Raw genomic sequence first — 19,836 nt, 5'->3', positions numbered from 1 at the left:
GCGTGGTCCAGGGCGGAGCTCAGCAGGAATGTGCACTTAGCGTGGGCCAGGCCTGGGCTCCACTCTCAGTACCCAAACTCCTCTTGTGCTCCGACTACTTCTACTGCCTTCTTAAAATCAAGGCTGATGCTTTCCCCATTTTTAAAAAGAATATTGGGTTTTCTTTATAAAAAGTCACTTCATTTTGAAGCCTGATATTTTGGTAAAGTTGCATTTTTTTTCCCCCTCTGTGAAATGAAGGTGACAAATGGCCGTGTAGCACTCTGATACTGTGGACAAGCAAAATAATTAAAACCTTCTTGAGTTGAAGCCAGAGACACGTAGACAAAGAACCATAGGAAGTTGGGAAATCATTCAAAATTTCTCTGAGTCACAAATGTGGAAACTTGGAGACCAGATGGCTTGGTTTTTGGCAAACATGCTTTAGGGAAGACATGCCATGTTTCCTGCTTCTGAGCTTTTGGTATTATTTCTACAAGTAAGCGAATAAAAAAACAAAAACAAAAACAGTCCCGCAAATCCTTAAACAACAAATTGGAAGCTGATATGTGACCAGTAGCTTTCAGTTTATCCTGCAGGCTACTGAAAACCACAGCAAAGGCAGAAGCCACCAGCTACTGTCCTCCAATCAATGGCTGTGTGCCAGTGTCTGGGCGGAGCCATCTGAAACCAACTGAGACCAGTAGTTCCCTTTAAAAACCAAAGTTCTCCTTCCTGACTTGTTATACTGGGCTGGATTGCATTCATCCTGGAATTTACGAAGTTCTTGTTGACTGTTAAAAAGGAACTGTTTTCTTGCTCACTAGTTTTCTTGTCTATCGATCTGAGAAAATGGAGAAATTTTTAAAGATTCCACTATACTTTCAGCTATCTTGACTTTTAGCAAAGTTTTCTACAACAACTCTATCATAAATATTTTAATGTTTATGAACCTGACAGGGCTTTTCCCACTAGCTAACACCTACCAGGGTGTTTTATTGATTTGTTTGAATGTATACATCCGTTTATCGATTACAATAGTGCCCTTGAAGCCCAGTTCTTTGAAGTAAATACGCAAAGAAGGGCACACAGGTGAAAAACATCCTATAATTCCAACATAATACCTAATCATGTTGTTCTGGATCTATTTAACTCCCTACTTTTTGCCTGAGGTGTCCTCTGGTGTTGTAGTTCTCTGAAGAATGGCAGAGGCAGGCTACATCTCGGGAGCCATGAGCAGCTGTGGCGGAGGGTGGGAGTGGATGCGTCATGGGGCAGAGGTTTCCTGGTGGGCTTCCTTCACTAGCAACAGCTGCACAGCTCAGAACTTGTTAGACATGCACACGCTTGTACCCCACCAGGACCTACTAAACAAACATCTGGACTAGAACACCCATGGTCTGGGTCTGCTTTCACCAAGTTTGCAGATGGTTCAGAAGCATCGCTCCAGCGTGACTAGACCACGATTACGCTTTGATTTGATATGTTAAGATCTACTGAAGTCTGGTCATTCTAATTCAAGCAAATTTGAGATGTTTTCTCTCCATCTTTAGTGTTTTAGTCACCTTTTCAATTGGTTATTGTCTTTAAAACAATGTTTTGTGACCAATGCCATTTAGGACTGTCTAGGATAGTTCCTCCTGCGGTTTCACCCCCAGCACAGAGAACAGTTTTCTAGCCCTACTCTATTCAGCATGGCTTCTGTTCCCCAGTTTCTCTTGGCAAACAGGGTGATACCTAGTCAAATGCAGACCTGCCTGAGTACTGCTTTCTCTTGGGAGATGCTTTAGAGTAAACCAGGAGCGAATAGGATTCTAGGGCATAGACCCTGAGACCTAGCCTGGCTGTGGACAGATACCAGGCCTGCTTAAGGTCTCCAGGTAATTCCAGAGAGCTGTGGAGTTTGGCAAACTCCCACCTGGAAAGAAGGGAAGCTGTTTCTGGGCAAGAGTGCCTTTCTCCAGGACAAACACAAAGAACTAAGCAGTGCTGGTGGGTTTTCCTCTTACTGTGTTATGCTTGATTCTAGCCAAGGAGAGGCTGGTATAAGACTAAATTTGAAATGAAGAATAATGGATCTGAGGACATAGTAGTAAATAAAATCCCTCCCAGAGAGTGGACATTTAGAAACTTGTATCACCAGACACATTCACAGGTGCCTGCATGGGTGCCCCTAAAGTTGGGTCCTTGGCACAGCCAGGATTCCCTACCTTTCTTCACTAGGAAAGCGTCCGTTAGTGACTCTGGCCAGCCCAGTACTGACTCGAACAGTGGCACAGACTTGACCTGCCTACCCTTCCCCCAGCTGTCTCAGCTCACTTCTTGTTATGTTCCCTCAGTGAGCCTCTCACTTGTTGGAGTCTTTGTGTTCCCCTTAATTGCCTCTGAGCCCTCCATTTTGTTGTTAACGTTGTGCTCCTCTCTGGAATAGGACTTGTTTGTTCCCATCTCCCTCCCTTGCCCGCTCTTCAAGTCCTTTCCAGAACTACCTGTGCCTCTTGAAACAACCCCACTGGACCTCAGAAAGATTGTTATTTTGCCGGAGTTCTTTTCCATTTGAAAAGTTTGAGGTTTAGAATCATTGCAAATGTGCGATGACCAAAGTCCAGCTTTTCAAACTAGTCCTGTCCCAAAGGAGCTCTTTCAGAATTTCAGGCTAGGCAGTCAGGAGTGCTGCTTGCATGCTGCCTGGACATCTTGGAGACTCTGAGGTAAGGCCTTAGATGTGGGCGCTTATGGAATCTGCACTAAAACATACACAGCGCCCTTGGGGAGCTAATGTTCCACACCAGGGCCTATGGATGCTGGGTTATATGCCCAGTATGTGTGTGTACATTTATTTTTGTCAAAAATACAAAAATAAAATAATTTGAGTATCATTCATAAAGGATAATTAACAATTAACATGCTAATGAAAGTTTTATTTGCTTATCTGTCTTAATTATGTATAAATCTACAAGAAATTTGTTCAACTTATATTGATAGCTTATGTACTAACAGTAGTAACTGACTTTCTATTCCTTTGATAAATGAGAAGGCGTTATACCATGCTCTTCTCTAGGAATACAGCAGTATTACATTTAGAGAGTAAGAAGACCTCAAAGTTCCCGGTCTCACGGAAGAGCATACTGTTAGTACACTGTGTATAAAGAAGTGACATGCACAGTATAACCATGTGTTCCTTAATATGGGTGCATGCTGAGAAATGCATCCTGAGGACACTTTGTCATCGTAGAATATATAAGATGACCATGATGGTTGTCAGGTGACATAATCTCCTGGGGTCACAGTGTTAACTGTGCAGTCTGTCTGTGATGGCAGTGTTATTATGGAGTGTATACATGATGACCAACTGTTCAGTTTGCCTGAGATTAGGAAATTTTCTAAGCTAGGGGATTTCTAATGATAAGTTGAGACAGTCCTGAGGAAACCGAGTAGCTATGTACCATGTGGGAGAAAGTTAGGAATAAAAGATTGGGGCGGGGTTAGTTGAAGGGACTGTAGTATAATTGTGTGTGGGTGGTTTGGGGCAGGCCTCACTGACTACTGACTTAGGAGGAAGGCTGGGGAGGTGATTCAATGGACATAGTTGGAAGACTAGTCAACGATGATTCCCAACATCAACCAAAGGCTTCCACCAACACAAGTATGCCTTCATAAATGAAGATGTGGGTGTACACACACACACACACACACACACACACAAATGGAAAAATAAAATAAATACAGTTTTCAAAAGACTCGAAGTGAGGACATGACCCAGGTAGAAATTTGGAGAAAATGTGCATCATACAGAAGGAACAGGAGGTGTAGAGGCGCCGAGGCAGAGCCTGTCTAAACTGTTCAAGAAACAGCAAAGATGGCAGAGTCTGAAAGGAAACACAGTAACAACTAGAGACAATAAGATCATGTGACTCCTGTGAGTTCTGATGGGGATGGAGAACTACAGAAGGAACAGCCGATGAAGGAGAAAATGTGTGTGTGTGCTGTGTGTGTGTGTGTGTGTTGTGTGTGTGTGCTGTATGTGTGTGTGCTGGGTGTGTGTGCTGTGTATGTGTGCTGTGTGTGTGCTGTGTGTGTTGTGTGTGTGTGTGTGCTGTGTATGTGTGCTGTGTGTGTGCTGTGTGTGTGCTGTGTGTGTGCTGTGTGTGTGCTGTGTGTGCGTGTGCTGGGTGAAATATGATGATGTCCCAGGGACACATGGAGGGACTGACTTTGAATAGGACATATCCTTTCACTCATAGCAATTAGAAGGAAGGCTGAATGCACAGCTTAGGTCCAAGGGATTTCCACTCTTTCCTCAGGAAAATTTCTAAAGTCTTAGTTTGGAGGAGGGACTCACAACAGAGACTGAGAGAAAGAGAATGGATGGTGGAGATTGAGTAGAAATGCCAAATGGCATGGAGGACCCACTTGAATTTAACCAAGATCTCTGTCTGTCTGTCTGTCTGTCAACCTCTCCCTCTCCCTCTCCCTCTCCCTCTCCCTCTCCCTCTCCCTCTCCCTCTCCCTCTCCCTCTCCCTCTCCCTCTCCCTCTCCCTCTCCCTCTCCCTCTCCCTCTCCCTCTCCCTCTCCCTCTCCCTCTCCCTCTCCCTCCTCCCCCTCAGGGGTGGGAAGGTTTGGCTATTTTGGTGATCTCTTAACTTTAATCATATTTAAAAGTCTGACCTCTGACCTCAGCAGCGTTACACTGTCCACTGTCTCTTCTGAACTTGGGCATTCTGCTGGGAAACTCTCACTCTCTCCAACAAAGACATTTCCCTGTTAGGATTGCTGGTACGGCTCTCCTCAGGATCAGTCTCTGTGATGGCCAGGATGAGTGTGGGCATTTCCTTCAACAGTCTTCTTTCCTTAACTGTCCAGTTTACTCCGTTTGGATAAACTCTGCCTCACTTTGAGAAAAGACCTTGGTTTAAACTACTTATTTTTGTGGCTGGCCATATTTCCTTGATGGTTTCTTGGCAGACCATCAGGCTGAAAATCACCAGGATGACAGCGCCCTCTAAGGGACACATGGATTAGCTATTGCAACTAAACTAACGTTTAGTTGGGTTCATAAGACAAATGTAGTGTACAGAATTCCTGGGAACCAGAGCAGAAAAACAAACAAACAAACAATCCAATGCTCTGTTCATTCCTCAAGTACTGAAAATGCAACATTGTGACCAAAGAATGCAAAAAAAAAATACTCTCTGCTTTAGTTGTAGAGAAAGTTAGGAGAGGTAAGAAAAGCTAGGAATCTTATTTTAATTATCAGTAATTTCAGCTTGTTTTATAGAGTGATAATTCTACCTAAGTAAAATTTGGAGTGTCAGCTTAATTTGTTGGCATTCAATTTGAAAAATCTGATTTTTTGTTTTTGTTTATTAAAAAGGAGATCATTTTATAAGTATGATTGAGAATTAAATTGAGAGACAATTTGATTTTATGGTTTTTATTTTGAATTTTTTCTGAAATAAATGCCAACTAAATAAGCTACTTCTAGCATTATTTTGGAGTTTTACCTCATTTTAAAAATTAATTCTAGTGGAATACACCTCTGGCAACCTCCCCCCCCCCCCGCCCCCAGCTCAGCATGTTTATTACATAGAGCCGAGTGGGGAGGCCGGGTCATTGCATACAGCCGAGCAAGGAAGTGGGGTTGCTACATACAGGTAAACAAGGAGGCAGAGTTTATGGTAAACAGCTGAATCGAGGAGACAGGTTTAGGTAACCTCAATGGGAGCAGTCTCTATAGGGGAGCAGTCTCTATAGGGGAGCAGTCTCTATAGGGGAGCAGTCTCTATAGGGGAGCAGTCTCTATAGGGGAGCAGTCGCTATAAGGGAGCAGTCGCTATAGGGGAGCAGTCTCTATAGGGGAGCAGTCTCTATAGGGGAACAGTCTTCAGTCTCTAAATATTCAGGGAAGAGAGTGATGGTGGATGTTTTCTGAATGCACTATCAACAGCCACTCTTGGACTTGAAGGGAATACTCTACCATTTCCTTCTGATCACTGGCATGGCCTTACCAGCAGCTCACATCCACCCAGGGCCTCTTCACTCGCTCAGGGCCTCTCAGTGATACCCAAGGAGTCAGAAAGTAGAAATGACTTACTCAACAGGGATGTTCTCAGGCTACCTGGCATACTTATTTAACCTGAACACGACATCATACTTTCCATTTGGGTCAACATGCTTCTGTTAAGAAAGCCACCACACAGTCAGGTGAACTGCCATAAAGGCCCTCCCCTCTGTCGGATTGACAGCATGGCTCGCTTTCTTTACAGGTCCTCAAGTATGTTCCATATAATGAAGAACAGTAACTACATCTCCAGATTCGGCAGCAAGCGTGCGCTGCAGTGCATTGGCATGCATGAGAATGGCATCATATTTAACAACAATCCGAACCTTTGGAAAAAAGTTCGTCCTTTCTTTATGAAAGGTAAATGTGGATTCTACACTATTTTCTTAGGTCTGCGATGGTACTTCTTTTAAAAAGGCTGTGCTTTAAATTTTGCTGCCACATAATTTTGAAATAATATGGACAAACATTCTAAACATTTGACTGTTAATCCCACAGCAACCTCATAAAATGATCGGAAACTAAGGCTCACGTAGGTTAGGTTATTTGCCTGAGATTCTGACATTAGTAAATGCAACCCCAGGATACAACCACAGAGTCTATGATTATAGCCACAATAAACTCTGAAGAGATGGATCTGCATACTCAGGGTCATTTCAACTAAGAGTTTAGTGTTTCAGTTCAGAAGTTGTTTACTGAAACTGCCACAAGAGCTCTTTATTGATGAATTGTGAATACTTGCTGAATCTTCTTTTGAGCAAGGTAAGAGTATTTTTAGGCACATTTAAACACTAAATCATATCTACATACACCAGTGTCCATAAGCAATCAAATTGCATTCTGATCATCTGTGATCATCTTCAGGTTCCTTGTCATAAAGGCAACTCCTGCATTCACCCAGACGGAGATCAGGAATGACATGTGGTGCCACCCTTCCCTACAAAGGGCATTGAGGGATATGTTTCTCTCTCAAATGTGATCATTCCCAGAGAACAGAGAATGCTCAGGTTGTTTCTTCCCACCACTTGCAGGAAGGCTTCTACTCCAGCCTTCTTTACACATTTGGGACTCTTTAGAGTATCCTTAGGCTGGTCTTCCCAGTTCTCTGATGCTCCCTTTCCCCTCTGTTCCTCTCCCCCAACTCTGCCAACAGCACACACCCTCTACCACATTCTTTTTTGACAAGGTCTCACTCTGTAGCCTGTAACCTATACTGGCCTAAACCCAAAGTGGTTTGGAACTTCTAACAATCCTTCTGCTGCAGGAGTGCTGGGATTATTGGGAGCCACCAATGCTGTCAAGCTTCTGTTCTTATTTGCAAAATCTGTCCTCTGAAATATGTTTCTTCACTTCTTTGTTGTTTGTTTCTTCTTTTTGAGAGGATGATCTTCTGGCATACTGCCCTTAAGGTACCCCAAAAATTTTCATGGCATTTAAAGAATGTTAGCAGCAAATCTGAATAACGAAAGACATAAAAAATAGAGACTAGTCCTGAAGGAACCTTAAAGAAACTCTACTATGACAGCTTACTAGAGCCAGCGCTAGGTCAGGAGCAGAGCAAGAGGAGAACAGATCCAATTCATCCTACTTGTTTTCATTCATTCATCCATCCATTCATCCATTCGTTCACCCATCCATTCATTTGTCTGATTCATTTGTTTGACAAATGTGTGTCAAGGTCCCTCATGCAGGATTGGTTGAAGTACAAAGCTGCTAAATAGTTGTCACCCTCTTTTAGGAGTTCCCCAGTCACCGAGGAATTGCTCTGGTTGCTCCACCTCTATAAAATGAATCTGGAGGTAAACTGAAGAGAGGCTAAGCATAGAAGAAGGACACAAATTCAACATTTCTAAGACTGGCATTATACAACCCTGCTATCTAGGAACCTTAGGTGGAAAAAGCTAAGGACCAGTTTCACCAGTTTGTATTAATAGCCATCTACGTGCTGAAATGTAAAATAAATGTGACCCCAATAAAATCCAAGCCATCGCCTCAAGGTAACCATGTACAGTAAATGTAAAAAACACTGGTTGGTTATTATCCTAGAAGTATTAATGTTTTATCTGCAGTCTCAGAAATGATTAGAGCTTAAAGAAAGGCTTGAATCTGAATCATCTTTTTAATATTCATGCACTCATTTTTAGTAAAAAAAAAAAAAGGTAAGTACTTCTCACAGAAAATCAGGATAACACAAGAAAGTATGGGAGACAATTATAGAAATTCCCACCCTATTATTTAATGTAATGTTGAGGACAACTGCTCCTGACATATAAAGGTGAAATAACCTGCTGTGTGTGCCCTGGTGCTTATGATGGCCAAATTTCTGTTCTTCAGCTCTGACGGGCCCTGGTCTTGTTCGAATGGTGGAAGTTTGCATGAAGTCTGTCAATCAGCATTTGGACAGGCTCAACGAAGTCACCAACAACTCAGGCTACGTGGATGTGTTGACCCTCATGAGACACATCATGCTGGACACCTCTAACATGCTCTTCCTGGGGATCCCCCTGGACGGTACAGGAACTTGAATTCTTATGTATTCTGACTCCTTTCAAACAGGGCATGTGGGGACAGTACATGGAAGCAAAGTGCTACTTTTAGTTAAGCATTTCTAAGTATTCCTAAGGATATTCCTTCCACTGTTACATATAATTTTAAAATCCTTTTACCGACTTTGCCAGGGACTGTGGCCCATACTCTGGCCCCTCTTGACTTAGCTCTGAGATCAGCTGCTGCCAGCCCCACTCCTGGCTTGTTCATTCCTTCCAGCTTAGCTTTGCCAAGCTGCTAGCACTGACCCTGCTTCGTTCTTTACCCACCTTTGCTACAAGGAAAGAAAATCACTCAGACAGTTTTATTACTTTAGAATTTGCCAACTAGCATAATTGCTGGGCACAGAATCTCCTGCCCTAAACTTATCAGCTATCTTGTATCAGCTAGCCTCCGCAGACCTCCTTGGCTATCAGATGGTGGCAGAGGCCTCTGGTTCTGCTTCCCTGAGAACTTACATAATAGCAGTGTGCTTCTGGTTCCAAAGCCTGGCTGAAAAATCGTCTTCTCTTTTCCTGTCTTCTTTTCCTCCTGGGACCTGGAAGTCTCACTTGACCCTTCTGCACAGCAATTGGGTCCCAGCCTCCTTTATTGACCAAATCAAGAACCAATTAAGGAACCAGACCTTACAATCAACACCTCCCCTCCCCTGTAGCCCCACCCCAACATTTCAGCCTTGTTCATTCATTTATAAACTTTCAAAGTAGAGGTCAACCCCATTTCTTCTGTATCTCCTGTGTTTCTCTAGGACATAGCGTTCTATCATGGGTAAACATTATCAGTTAACGTGGTCATTAACATAGCACTCGTAAATTGGATATGTTTAACCATTTCTGACCATTCTTTGGGAAATGATACATACACACACAAGTATTTATGTACATGCTCCTCTCAAAGTCACTCTCTATGAGAACTTGATTGTCTCACTATGAAAAAATGATGGTGCTGATGCAGCTGATGCTGACAAATGGTGATAACAGCTGTCAGGTATTTCGTATGCACCAAACATACTTGTTTGTACCAAACAGTTTGAAAAGATACTTTATGTGTATGCCTGCCATTTAATATTTATAACAACCCCACAAGGCATCCTACCTTCTCCCCTAATCGAGAAAAAGCAAACATTTAAAAATGTGCACATAACTACCACCATCCAAAAGCTGTTGACATTAGTATGTGATTTCTCTAAATTAATTTATGCCCAAGTTCATTGATTCATCCAGTCACTCAACCAATATGTATTGGTTGCCTACTTTATACTCTAGGTTCTGGGGAGAGAATTGGGAAGATGGGTAAAGTTTTGACCTTTGAGGAGCTTCTATTGCAGTGGGGTACGTGAACAGTAGAGGCAGGAAATACCAGGTTACATGTTAGGCGATAATGAGTGCCGTGAAACAAGAACAAATCAGGGTAAAGAACAGGGACTGAGGTGGGACTGAAGTGTGGCCATGCCCATCATGAGTTGACTGGTCAGAAAATATCTCTTCAGAGAGGACATTCAAAATGGTCTAATGAAGTGAAGTCACAGCCATGCGAAGATACGAAAGGAAAAAAAAAACAATCTAGGTGGGGGAAAGAAGCTTGTGGAGACCATCTGGCCCATATGTATATTACCTGATTTGCCACAGATCAGCTGAAAGCCCTTCCTTCCTCCTCCCAGCTCCCTTGGCCTTGCCATCGCCAGTCTCCTGCACTTCCCAGGGGCTACAGAAACCATGTCCTCTGGGAAACTCTTAGGAAGAGTTAGTGTGAATCCCTGCACCAATCAGTCAGTGGCTGGATCCAGACTGCGATGGCACCCCAGCTGTGTGACCCGTGTGGGTTACGCTTGTTTCTTTTTATACTGCAGACTTGTTAAAACTTCCAAGCTGACCTGCCCACCATACTGTCTGCATCCTTAATTTCTATCAACTGTAGGTTTCTTTAATTTGCAAAACAAAGATGTTATCACTCCTTTGGCAAGACTATAAGGATTAAACTTAAAAGCTCTGTAAAGCAACCTAGAAATGATTGGCATTTTGTCAGTTAAAAAAAAATCCTGATTCCTTTCCCGTGTGTGTGTGTGTGTGTGTGTGTGTGTGTGTGTGTGTGTGTGTGTAACTTTAAAAAAATAGGCAAAGACTTTCTTTTTCTTTTTGTATTCAATTTAACTTATTATCACTTACCTGCTATTAACAATGTACAGGGCTCAGAACAATGCACTGAAGAAGCTGAAATGAATTCTGTACTTCAGGCCAAATATAGATAAGTGTGAAGGCTATGTGAAGAACACTATGGCTGTTAATTAGGTGGATAATCCCAGTACATAGTCCAGTTAATATCTCACCTAACTCCAGAACCAGTTGAACTGTGTTAGCACCGTAACAGGCTTGATGTTTTAAAATTAAATGTTGTCATCGTCATCGTCACCATCGTCACCAATGAGAAAGAGGCATGAGTGCCCCTGTGTACTCACAGAGGGCAGGAGACAACTCTGGAGCTGTTTTCCCCTCCCACCTTCATGTGAATTCCAGGAATTGAACTCGAATCATTAAGAGGCAAGGACCTTTAACCACCAAGTCATCTAACTTGTCCAAACAACACCCTTCTAGGTACCAGGACCAAGGACACAATAACTGTAGTTACTACTCTTTGTCCAGAAAAGCCAGAGAGAGTGAGAAGCCCAACCAGACTGGGATACAAGAGAGTATAAGTTGTGGTCTCAGACACAAACTTGAAAACTGTCAATTCAACAGCTAACTCAGCCAATTTGGGTGCCGAGCAGATAAGTTAATGAATTTGCCGCATAGTCTATGCAGCTAGACCATCCACTGCTAGAAGAGACTATCTGGAATTCAGCTCTTTGATTTTTGTTTCACAGAAAGTTCTATTGTGAAGAAGATCCAAGGCTATTTTAACGCATGGCAAGCTCTCCTCATCAAACCAAACATCTTCTTTAAGATTTCTTGGCTCTACAGAAAGTATGAAAGAGCCATGTAAGTAGTCCACATCTGGAGGATTTACATGTACAGTGTTCATTGTGTCTTTGCTGCTGTTGGCCCCTTTGATAAGCTTTATGCTCCCCAGAGTGCAGAGGGCAGTGCTGATTCTGTTACTTGTGAAACATTCATAGCAATTTGATTGCATTGGGACAGACCACAGAACAAAGAAAGTCTCTGGCCAAGAACCCATTTAGCCAGACATATGGCCCGGAGGGCTCTCGGGAACAAGGACACTGTGCTATCTTTGAGTTGACACAAAAGCATGGCTAACCCTAATACTGATAAGTGTCAGGGCTTTCTGCATATCAAAAAAAAATGGAAACATAGAATTAAAGTTATAGCTTTGAGATTATTACCAGTGTTTAGAAATCACAGTTAACTCCAGTATCGTAAGATAAATACTTCATGTAACTTGTTTGTGAAGAATTGAAATAGAAATTCATTTATTAATGCCTTTCAACAAGCAGAATCTGTTTTGCTGGAAGTATAAATTGATAAAATTTTGATGATTTTTTTTTTCTTCAGCAAGGACTTGAAAGATGAGATAGCTGTTTTGGTGGAAAAAAAAAGATACAAAGTTTCCACAACAGAGAAACTGGAAGACCTTATGGATTTTGCAACTGATTTGATTTTCGCTGAGGTATTGGCCTGAGTGAACCACAACTGCTCACCTGATATATTATGATAATGTACCATTATTTAGAAAATCATTTTTATAAAGGTGGTATGGTCTTTCTTTAAAAAGTTTCTTTAGCAGTCTTATGATAGCCCATCAAAACAGTCCAAACAGCTGCTCAATGACATTTATCATTCAAATTCTTCTATTTTATAATTGACGAAACCAGGAAGAGAGGAGACCTAAGACGCTGAGTAAAAATATCTCTCAATATCTGGGAGCTTTAGTCTAGAACCCCCACCCCCACACCCCCAGATACCAAAATATAAGGATGTTCTTATCTCTAAAATGCCATGGTACTTGCAAAAATTTGTATCACTCCATAGGGTTAATAATACCCAATACAGCCTAATATGATGCAAATAATTATGATATTGCATTGCTCAGAGACTAATTATAAAAAGTCTTTACCTGCTCAACAAAAATACAACCAAAATATATGTGATGCCTCGTTAGTTGAATTCATTGATGTGGAACTCTAGTGTAAGGAGGGTCAATGGTACATAGGTAACCAGCTATTTGTTTATCTGTATGCAGACTATTGATATGTACAATGCTGTTACCAATTACAGAACCCTCTGACTTCATTTTGTTGAGTCTGGTGCTTGAGTGCCACCTCCCATAATTTTGTGAAATTTCAATTCCTTTTCCCAATGTCTTCTCCTCTTTCAATTCCTCAGAGACGTGGAGACCTGACAAAAGAGAACGTGAATCAGTGTGTACTGGAGATGTTGATTGCGGCCCCTGACACCATGTCCATCACCCTCTACTTCATGCTGCTTCTTGTCACAGAGTATCCGGAGGTCGAAACCGAAATTCTGAAGGAGATCCACAATGTCCTTGGTAAGCAGTTACCAGACAAACAGCTGTGCCTCTGGAACACCCTCGGAATGGGAGTGTCAGCTGCCCCATACAGCTTAAGAGTCTGATAAAACCTTAAGGAAAAATAAAGTAATTCTGTCACAGCTGTGCTGACTGAGCAGGTGAAAATGACAGTCCTTCCTATTTATATGTTGTATAAAACAGAAATGTATGCTTATTGAGGACTCCAAACACCAGAGCAACACATAGGCAACTTGTTTGCTGTATGTCTTTCAAGAGCTTTTTAGTTGTGTGTGTGTGTGTGTGTGTGTGTGTGTGTGTAGGGGTGTGCACATGTGTACATGTTATAGTATGAATGTGGAGGTTAGAGGACAGCTTGTGACAGTTATTTCTCCTTCCTCCTGGAATCAAATCCAGGTTTTCAGGCTTGGTGGGAAGTACATTTACCTGTTGAGCTATCTCCCGAGTTTGAGATCTTACATCATGTGCACACAGACACAGATATGGTTAGGTTTGGCCATCTTAGAAAACCATACAGTACTTGCATGTGACCTACTTAATCCTCCCATAGACATTAAGTCACCTCTCAATTGTTTATAATGTGTGATGCAAGGCAATGCTATGTAAATAGTTAGGGCATTGTATTATCTAGAGAGTAACTACAAAATAAAGGCTGCACTTGTTCAGTACACACACAATTAATGCACATTGAATGCTGTTGGTCGACTCCATAGACGTGGAACTTGAGTTTCACGCACTCTGCCTGCCTCATGAGTTACATATGTTATTTTAGTGGGTCCACCTAGGAAGATGGCTACTGTTTATGGTTTGTGGGTTCACTTTGTGACAGGGGGAGGATAAAAAAGGTAACAACACAGACCAGGGGGTACTGAGCTTCTTTCTCCACAAATCCATGGGTGTTGGCCCTTCCCCGACTCTTCCCATGGCTTCTGTAGAGAAGCCCCTGGGCTCTATCAGTTCTCCCGCCCCCATTTTCATTTTCTTTATTGTTCTTTGTGTTATTCATGCATTAATTTATTTTTTTTCCACTTTACATCCTGTTCACAGGCCCCCTCCCTCCTCTCCTCCCAGTCCCACCCTTACAGATCCCTCCCCCCACTGCTCAGTCCCCATCTCTGAGAAAGGGAAGCTCCTCTTGGGTACCACCTTGCCTTGGGACATCCAGTCCCAGCAGGACTAAGCTCATCCTCTCCCACTGAGGACCAATCAGGCAGCCCTCGTAGGGGAAGGGGATCCAATGGCAAGCAACAAAGTCTGAGACAGCCCCTGCTCCAATTGTTAAGGGACCCACATGAAGACCAAACTGAGTGTCCACTACAAATATGTAGGGGGTCCTCGATTCAGACCCTTGGTTTTCCTCCCCTATTTTCATGACTCTGCCTCAGCATCCTGTCCCCACTCTTCTTTGGAAGCATGAGATCATAACACTCATTTGGAGTTGCCTTCGCCTGTGATCTTCTTTGGAACACATTACTTGCAAATGGAAGAAGACTGACACAAGACGGACTTTCCTGGCTTTACACAGTGCTGGTGAAAAAAGTTACTGGTCATAGAATGGCACCATCTTTTAAAAAGACATTCATTTTATTGCTGCTTGAAGTGGTTGACACTAAGGAAAAACTGCATTCATTGAATATATGAGAAGAGGGTTCTGTAGATGCATTGATAAGGGAGAACATGCCCGGTGAGGCAGAGAAAGGAACAGGATAACTCTGCTTCAAATTTCAGACTGCTTTCTCAGTGTTTACCATATGGCTTCCAGGGTCTATGTAGCAGGCATGAAACAGAACTCATTTTGCTGGCTTGTAAACTGGTGGGAGGAAGGAAGGAAGGAAGGAAGGAAGGAAGGAAGGAAGGAAGGGAAGAAGGAAGGAAGGAAGTTAGTTTAGAGGAATAAAAAGAGAAGGCATTGTAGGAAGGTGTAGGAGGGGAAACTGATTTTGAGAGCATGCTTTTTATCAGATCACTAGTGAAGTTCCTTGAGAGTGAGATGCATTCATCTCAGCGTCTCTGGACTCTTCATCTGACTCTGCAAAGATGGGAAAACATCAGGCCATGTTGCAACATCCAGGCTCCCTCTTGTGGTCCACAGGCAGAATATGTTGCAATATCAGTGCTTCCTCCTGTGGTCCACATGCAGAACAGATTGCAACCTCTATGCTTCCTCTTGTGGTCCATGGTCATTACTTTATAGGAAATACTTTTGGAAACCTCTGTGGTTGTCCCTTTATCTCTCCAACCTAGTTATGCATACTTGTTGGGTCCTTGGGCACAGAGCACAGTACTTGAGATGAAGCTTCTCTTTAGAATTTTCTGAACTAGACTCCTCTCTCTCTCTCTCTCCCTCTCTCTGTCTCTTTCTCTTTCCATATATATATACATATATACGTATATATGTATATATATACATACATATATATGTATATATGTATGTATATATATATGGAAATTATATATGTGGAAATTATATATATGTGGAAATTATATATATGGAATATATATATATATATATATATATATATATATATATATATATATATGAATGACAGGGATATCTCAGAACCCCCAGGATACTTTGATTTTGTTAAAGTGGCTCATTTGAGGGTATTTGAAAATTTTGTCATATCTGGAGCAATCTAACCTTCCTTGACTAATGTCAGGTCAGGCTGCACTGGGACTGTCTTGTTATTCCTCAACAGCACTCAGGGCTAGGTGGGACACTCACTGTTTATGAAGAGGAGTGGAAAGCATTTTGCCACATTCCTGCAACAGTTTGTTTGAGGTCAGATGTGGCGGGCCTGTCAGTGACATGTGTGGGAAGGCAGCAGGAGGAGTGGGCTTTATGTACTGGACTCAGTGCACGATCTCACTTGACTCTGTAGCCTCCTCTGCACCCTTGTCTGGGTGGCTACTGTACTAGTTGGCACATATAGTAAGAAGCAAAGTAAATGTTCCCTAGAATGTAGAGTAGGTGGAAAACTTGAAGACTTAAGGCAGATAAGAGGAATATGGGATGCAGAGTAGGTGTGGCCCACATAAAACTGCAGAGGGCATGTCTTCTCTGAAAAGGTGGCTGGCCCCATCTCCTGCCCATTGACTGCAGCTGGGAATGTGGGTCTACTAGGAGCAAATTTTCAGATTATCTTAGGAAATCTTTGTTGCGGTTGTTATGAAATTTCCAGAAATGGCTTTACATCTAAACTTTTATAAAGCCCTTTGTGGACCAAATACAACACATTTGTTCCCAGTGAGTGGTCTGCATTAGAATTAAAGGCATTTTTATTTCTAATCAAGAACAAATTGTCCCATGGAAAAAGAAGAGCTTTAGTGTTTATCACTACGAAAGTAACATTACCCTCTTTGTCCTTTTTTAAATCTGTTCCACAGGTGACAGAGACGTAAGGATTGATGATGTCCAAAACTTAAAAGTGGTAGAAAACTTCATTAATGAAAGCATGCGGTACCAGCCTGTTGTGGACTTGGTCATGCGCAGAGCCCTGGAGGATGATGTGATTGATGGCTACCCCGTTAAAAAAGGAACTAACATCATTCTGAACATTGGAAGAATGCACAGGCTTGAGTATTTCCCCAAGCCCAATGAATTTACTCTTGAAAACTTTGAGAAGAATGTAAGAGTCCCCTTCCCCCCTTAGGCCTGAGCATGTTGCTTCTGGTGCCATGGTCTTAGCAGCTCCGGTCCTGTGCTTGCACCACACACTTAGAGAGCTTCACCAGCCCTACTCCTACATCACGGGAGCAGCTGTGTCCTAGAGCTTAGAATATGGCTCTCACCTTCAGCCCAAACCAAAGATGTTGCCTCTGTAGCTCTGTAAAATGTTTGTATAGTTGCCACCCAGGGAAGCAAAACATAAAAAGCCCTTAATTTGGCAAAGATTTATTTAAGGCAACACTTTCTTTCATTCAAATTTATCATTTAATTTAAAAATTCTTATGTGTATGAGTGTTTTTACCTGCATGTCCATAAGCATAGCATTTATGTGCCTGGTACACAGAGTTTAGAAGAGGGCATCACAGCCCTTGGTACCGGAGTTTATTGATGATTATGAACCACCATGTGGGTGCTGGAACTGAACCTGGGTCTTCTAGAAAAATACCCAGTGCTCTTGACCACTGAGCCATATCTCCAGCCCTAAACTTGTCACTTTTTCTATAATGAAGTAAAAGAAAACAATGCATCACTTTGGCATCATCTAGCTTCAACTGTAGATTTCTACTTTAGATAGAAATCAAATAAGACTTAGTTTTATTGCTGTCTTTATTCTTTCAAATAGCCTCAGACAATGGGTGCTATTCTCAATAAAACTCAATGATTTAAAAAATCAGCATTCTTTTTTATACAGCTGGTGTATAGGAGAGATTTTTGTTTCCATTGTGTCAGAACAATATTTTTAAGACAGAATTTTCCAAATAGCTCTCTGTGTTTACCTCTTTTCCTACTTGTGTGTAGCATGAGGACCCATTGTTGATACGGTTGATACTCTAATTAGTGATTCTAGACAGGCAATCCAGATGATCCCTTGTCAGTTAATTGGTCAAATTTTTTTTTGCAAATGTTGAGGTTATGTAAATGCATATTAGTCAAGAGAGACAGACAGACAGACAGACAGACAGACATGATCCTCATTAATTTTCACAGTACCTAAAAGTTTTCAGAGTCCTGATGTAATGGTATATTACTATAATCCTAGCACTCTGAGGTAGAGGCAAGAGGATCAGAACTTTGGGGCTAACCCAGGCCACTGAGGTCCCCTCTCTTTCTCATGCACACAAGAAGCTTGACACTAATAGTCTGAGCATCCATAGCTTTTGTCTTCATTTTATCTACTATATGAGGTCAAGCAAAAACAAACTTTGCCTTAGTAACTTGCAAAGCACCAGGAAAGCTGAAATTAGTCTACGTGGTTTCTAATATTGCTCAAAATGTGGTGATTTGCACTGCAAAAATCCCAGCTTATTGACATGTAAAACAAAACTAGGGACTATCTGTGGCTGGTCTGTGTCACAGGAGAGGCACAGTGGTTAAAAAGGATGCTTCATTAACCATAGCCATTGGTCTCAGGCAGGAAGCAGCATGGCAGAGTGTCAAGCCAGGATATTCTGACTGACCCGTGTTTTCAGAGACAAATCAAAGAAAGATGGTTTCATGCTTCTGGCTAATCATCTGGTCATTTTCATAGGTTCCCTACAGGTATTTTCAGCCGTTTGGCTTTGGGCCTCGCAGCTGTGCTGGGAAGTACATCGCCATGGTGATGATGAAATCTGTCCTGGTTACAATTTTGAGGCGATTCCATGTGAAGACATTGCAAAAAAGGTGTATTGAAAACATGCCGAAAACAAATAACTTGTCCTTGCACCCAAATGAGAACAGCCACCTTGTGGAAATAATTTTCTCTCCAAGGAATTAAGACAAGTACCTCAAACAGTGAACAAATGTGGTCTATCTACTCTGGAACATTACTTATCAGTAATTACATGGAAGCCATCAATTTGATTGAGTAGGTGTTGTCAACCTCACCATGAACATTTGATGATCTGAAGCATTTTATGATCATAGCTCCTGTGATTTGTCAGCAAGCCAGGCATCCATCCAGATGCAAAAGAAAGGAGTCTATGTTGGGGACCAGTGAAGAAACTGAAGCCTTAAAGGACCAATTCTACAAAATATACATTGAGAAAGACAGGCCATCAGTAAAATCCATCTGGTGTCCTGCTAGAGTCTCACAGCTATTATTGGCACATTTAAATGACTTTGGCAGAAGTACTGGAGTTATTAGAAAGGCCAGGCCAACATCCAGCATGTGGGACCAGGCAGAAATGAACAAAGGAACTTTCATTTGTGTGTGTATGTGTGCGCGCATGTGTGTGTGTGTGTCCACATGCATATGCCATGTGCATGTGCAAGACTGGGTGTGTACTTGTGCATGCATGCATGGTGTGTGTGTGTGTGTGTGTGGTGAGAGTGGGTGGGAAGTAACAATATAGACTCTTCCCACAAGTTAAGCCCAGTTACTTATGGTGGATCCACATGTAAACTGTTTGGGGGCAAAAGTTAAACATGAAGGTATCGTTTGTTACTTTCAATTCCTGCTCTCAGATGCGTAGTTTGACTGTAGTAGGTATAGATTAAGGTGAAACATGCCTAAGTAGTATTAGCCTGAGTAAATATAGCTAGGACTCTATGTGTGGTATAGGGGGAAAATCACATGGTGCATTTCAAATAAATAAGTCTTAAAAAAACTATTTGTATTGTTGCTTACTTCCTTTATTAGTCTGAGGAAGGAAATGCAGCAGGCCAGTGAGCCCCAACTTCTAAAGAATCATCTCTTCCTTTGACGTACCTTCTCATCTTTTTTTTTTGTCATAATCCTGTTCTTTCAAAGAATAAGGATAAAACCCTCACAATCATTTTTTTCATCCTAACTCAGACTTAAGAGTTACCCTAGAGATTTAACAAATAACTAGCTCATTGAATCGCCGTAGCCATGGGTAAAATGGAATTGGAGTCAAATAAATGGATTAATTTTCTTTACATTGCTTTGTGTTCTAAAGTCACTATAAATGTATACAATAGCCAGTGTTCAGTAACTTAAAAACTGAACGTTAAAGTTCAATTACAAACATGACATGTTTTCGTTGAGTGGACAGCCATCATGTCCCATGCAAATGTTCTTTTTGTCTTACTGTTTAGCAACAAGGCCACAATTGAGTGTAAAATATATGTAGGTGC

General features: G+C 41.9%; 1 protein-coding gene across 5 annotated transcripts in view; it reads left to right on the top strand.

Moving 5' to 3' along the window:
• Cyp19a1 (cytochrome P450 family 19 subfamily A member 1) overlaps positions 1-19,349 on the top strand; it is a 101,409-nt gene extending 82,060 nt beyond the window's left edge. For all 5 annotated transcript variants that reach the window (XM_076925247.1, XM_076925245.1, XM_076925244.1 and 2 more), the window contains exons 4-10: positions 6,247-6,401; positions 8,376-8,552; positions 11,449-11,563; positions 12,095-12,209; positions 12,926-13,088; positions 16,476-16,717; positions 18,287-19,349. In XM_076925247.1, the coding sequence (XP_076781362.1) occupies positions 6,247-6,401; positions 8,376-8,552; positions 11,449-11,563; positions 12,095-12,209; positions 12,926-13,088; positions 16,476-16,717; positions 18,287-18,514 (1,195 nt within the window). In that variant the 3' untranslated portion in view covers positions 18,515-19,349. The remainder of the gene's footprint in view (positions 1-6,246; positions 6,402-8,375; positions 8,553-11,448; positions 11,564-12,094; positions 12,210-12,925; positions 13,089-16,475; positions 16,718-18,286) is intronic.
• The last annotated feature ends 487 nt before the right edge of the window (positions 19,350-19,836 follow it).

The sequence above is a fragment of the Arvicanthis niloticus genome, chromosome 26 (genome assembly GCF_011762505.2).
Source record: "Arvicanthis niloticus isolate mArvNil1 chromosome 26, mArvNil1.pat.X, whole genome shotgun sequence".
NCBI lineage: Eukaryota > Metazoa > Chordata > Mammalia > Rodentia > Muridae > Arvicanthis > Arvicanthis niloticus.
This window is presented reverse-complemented; position numbering and strand designations above follow the sequence as displayed.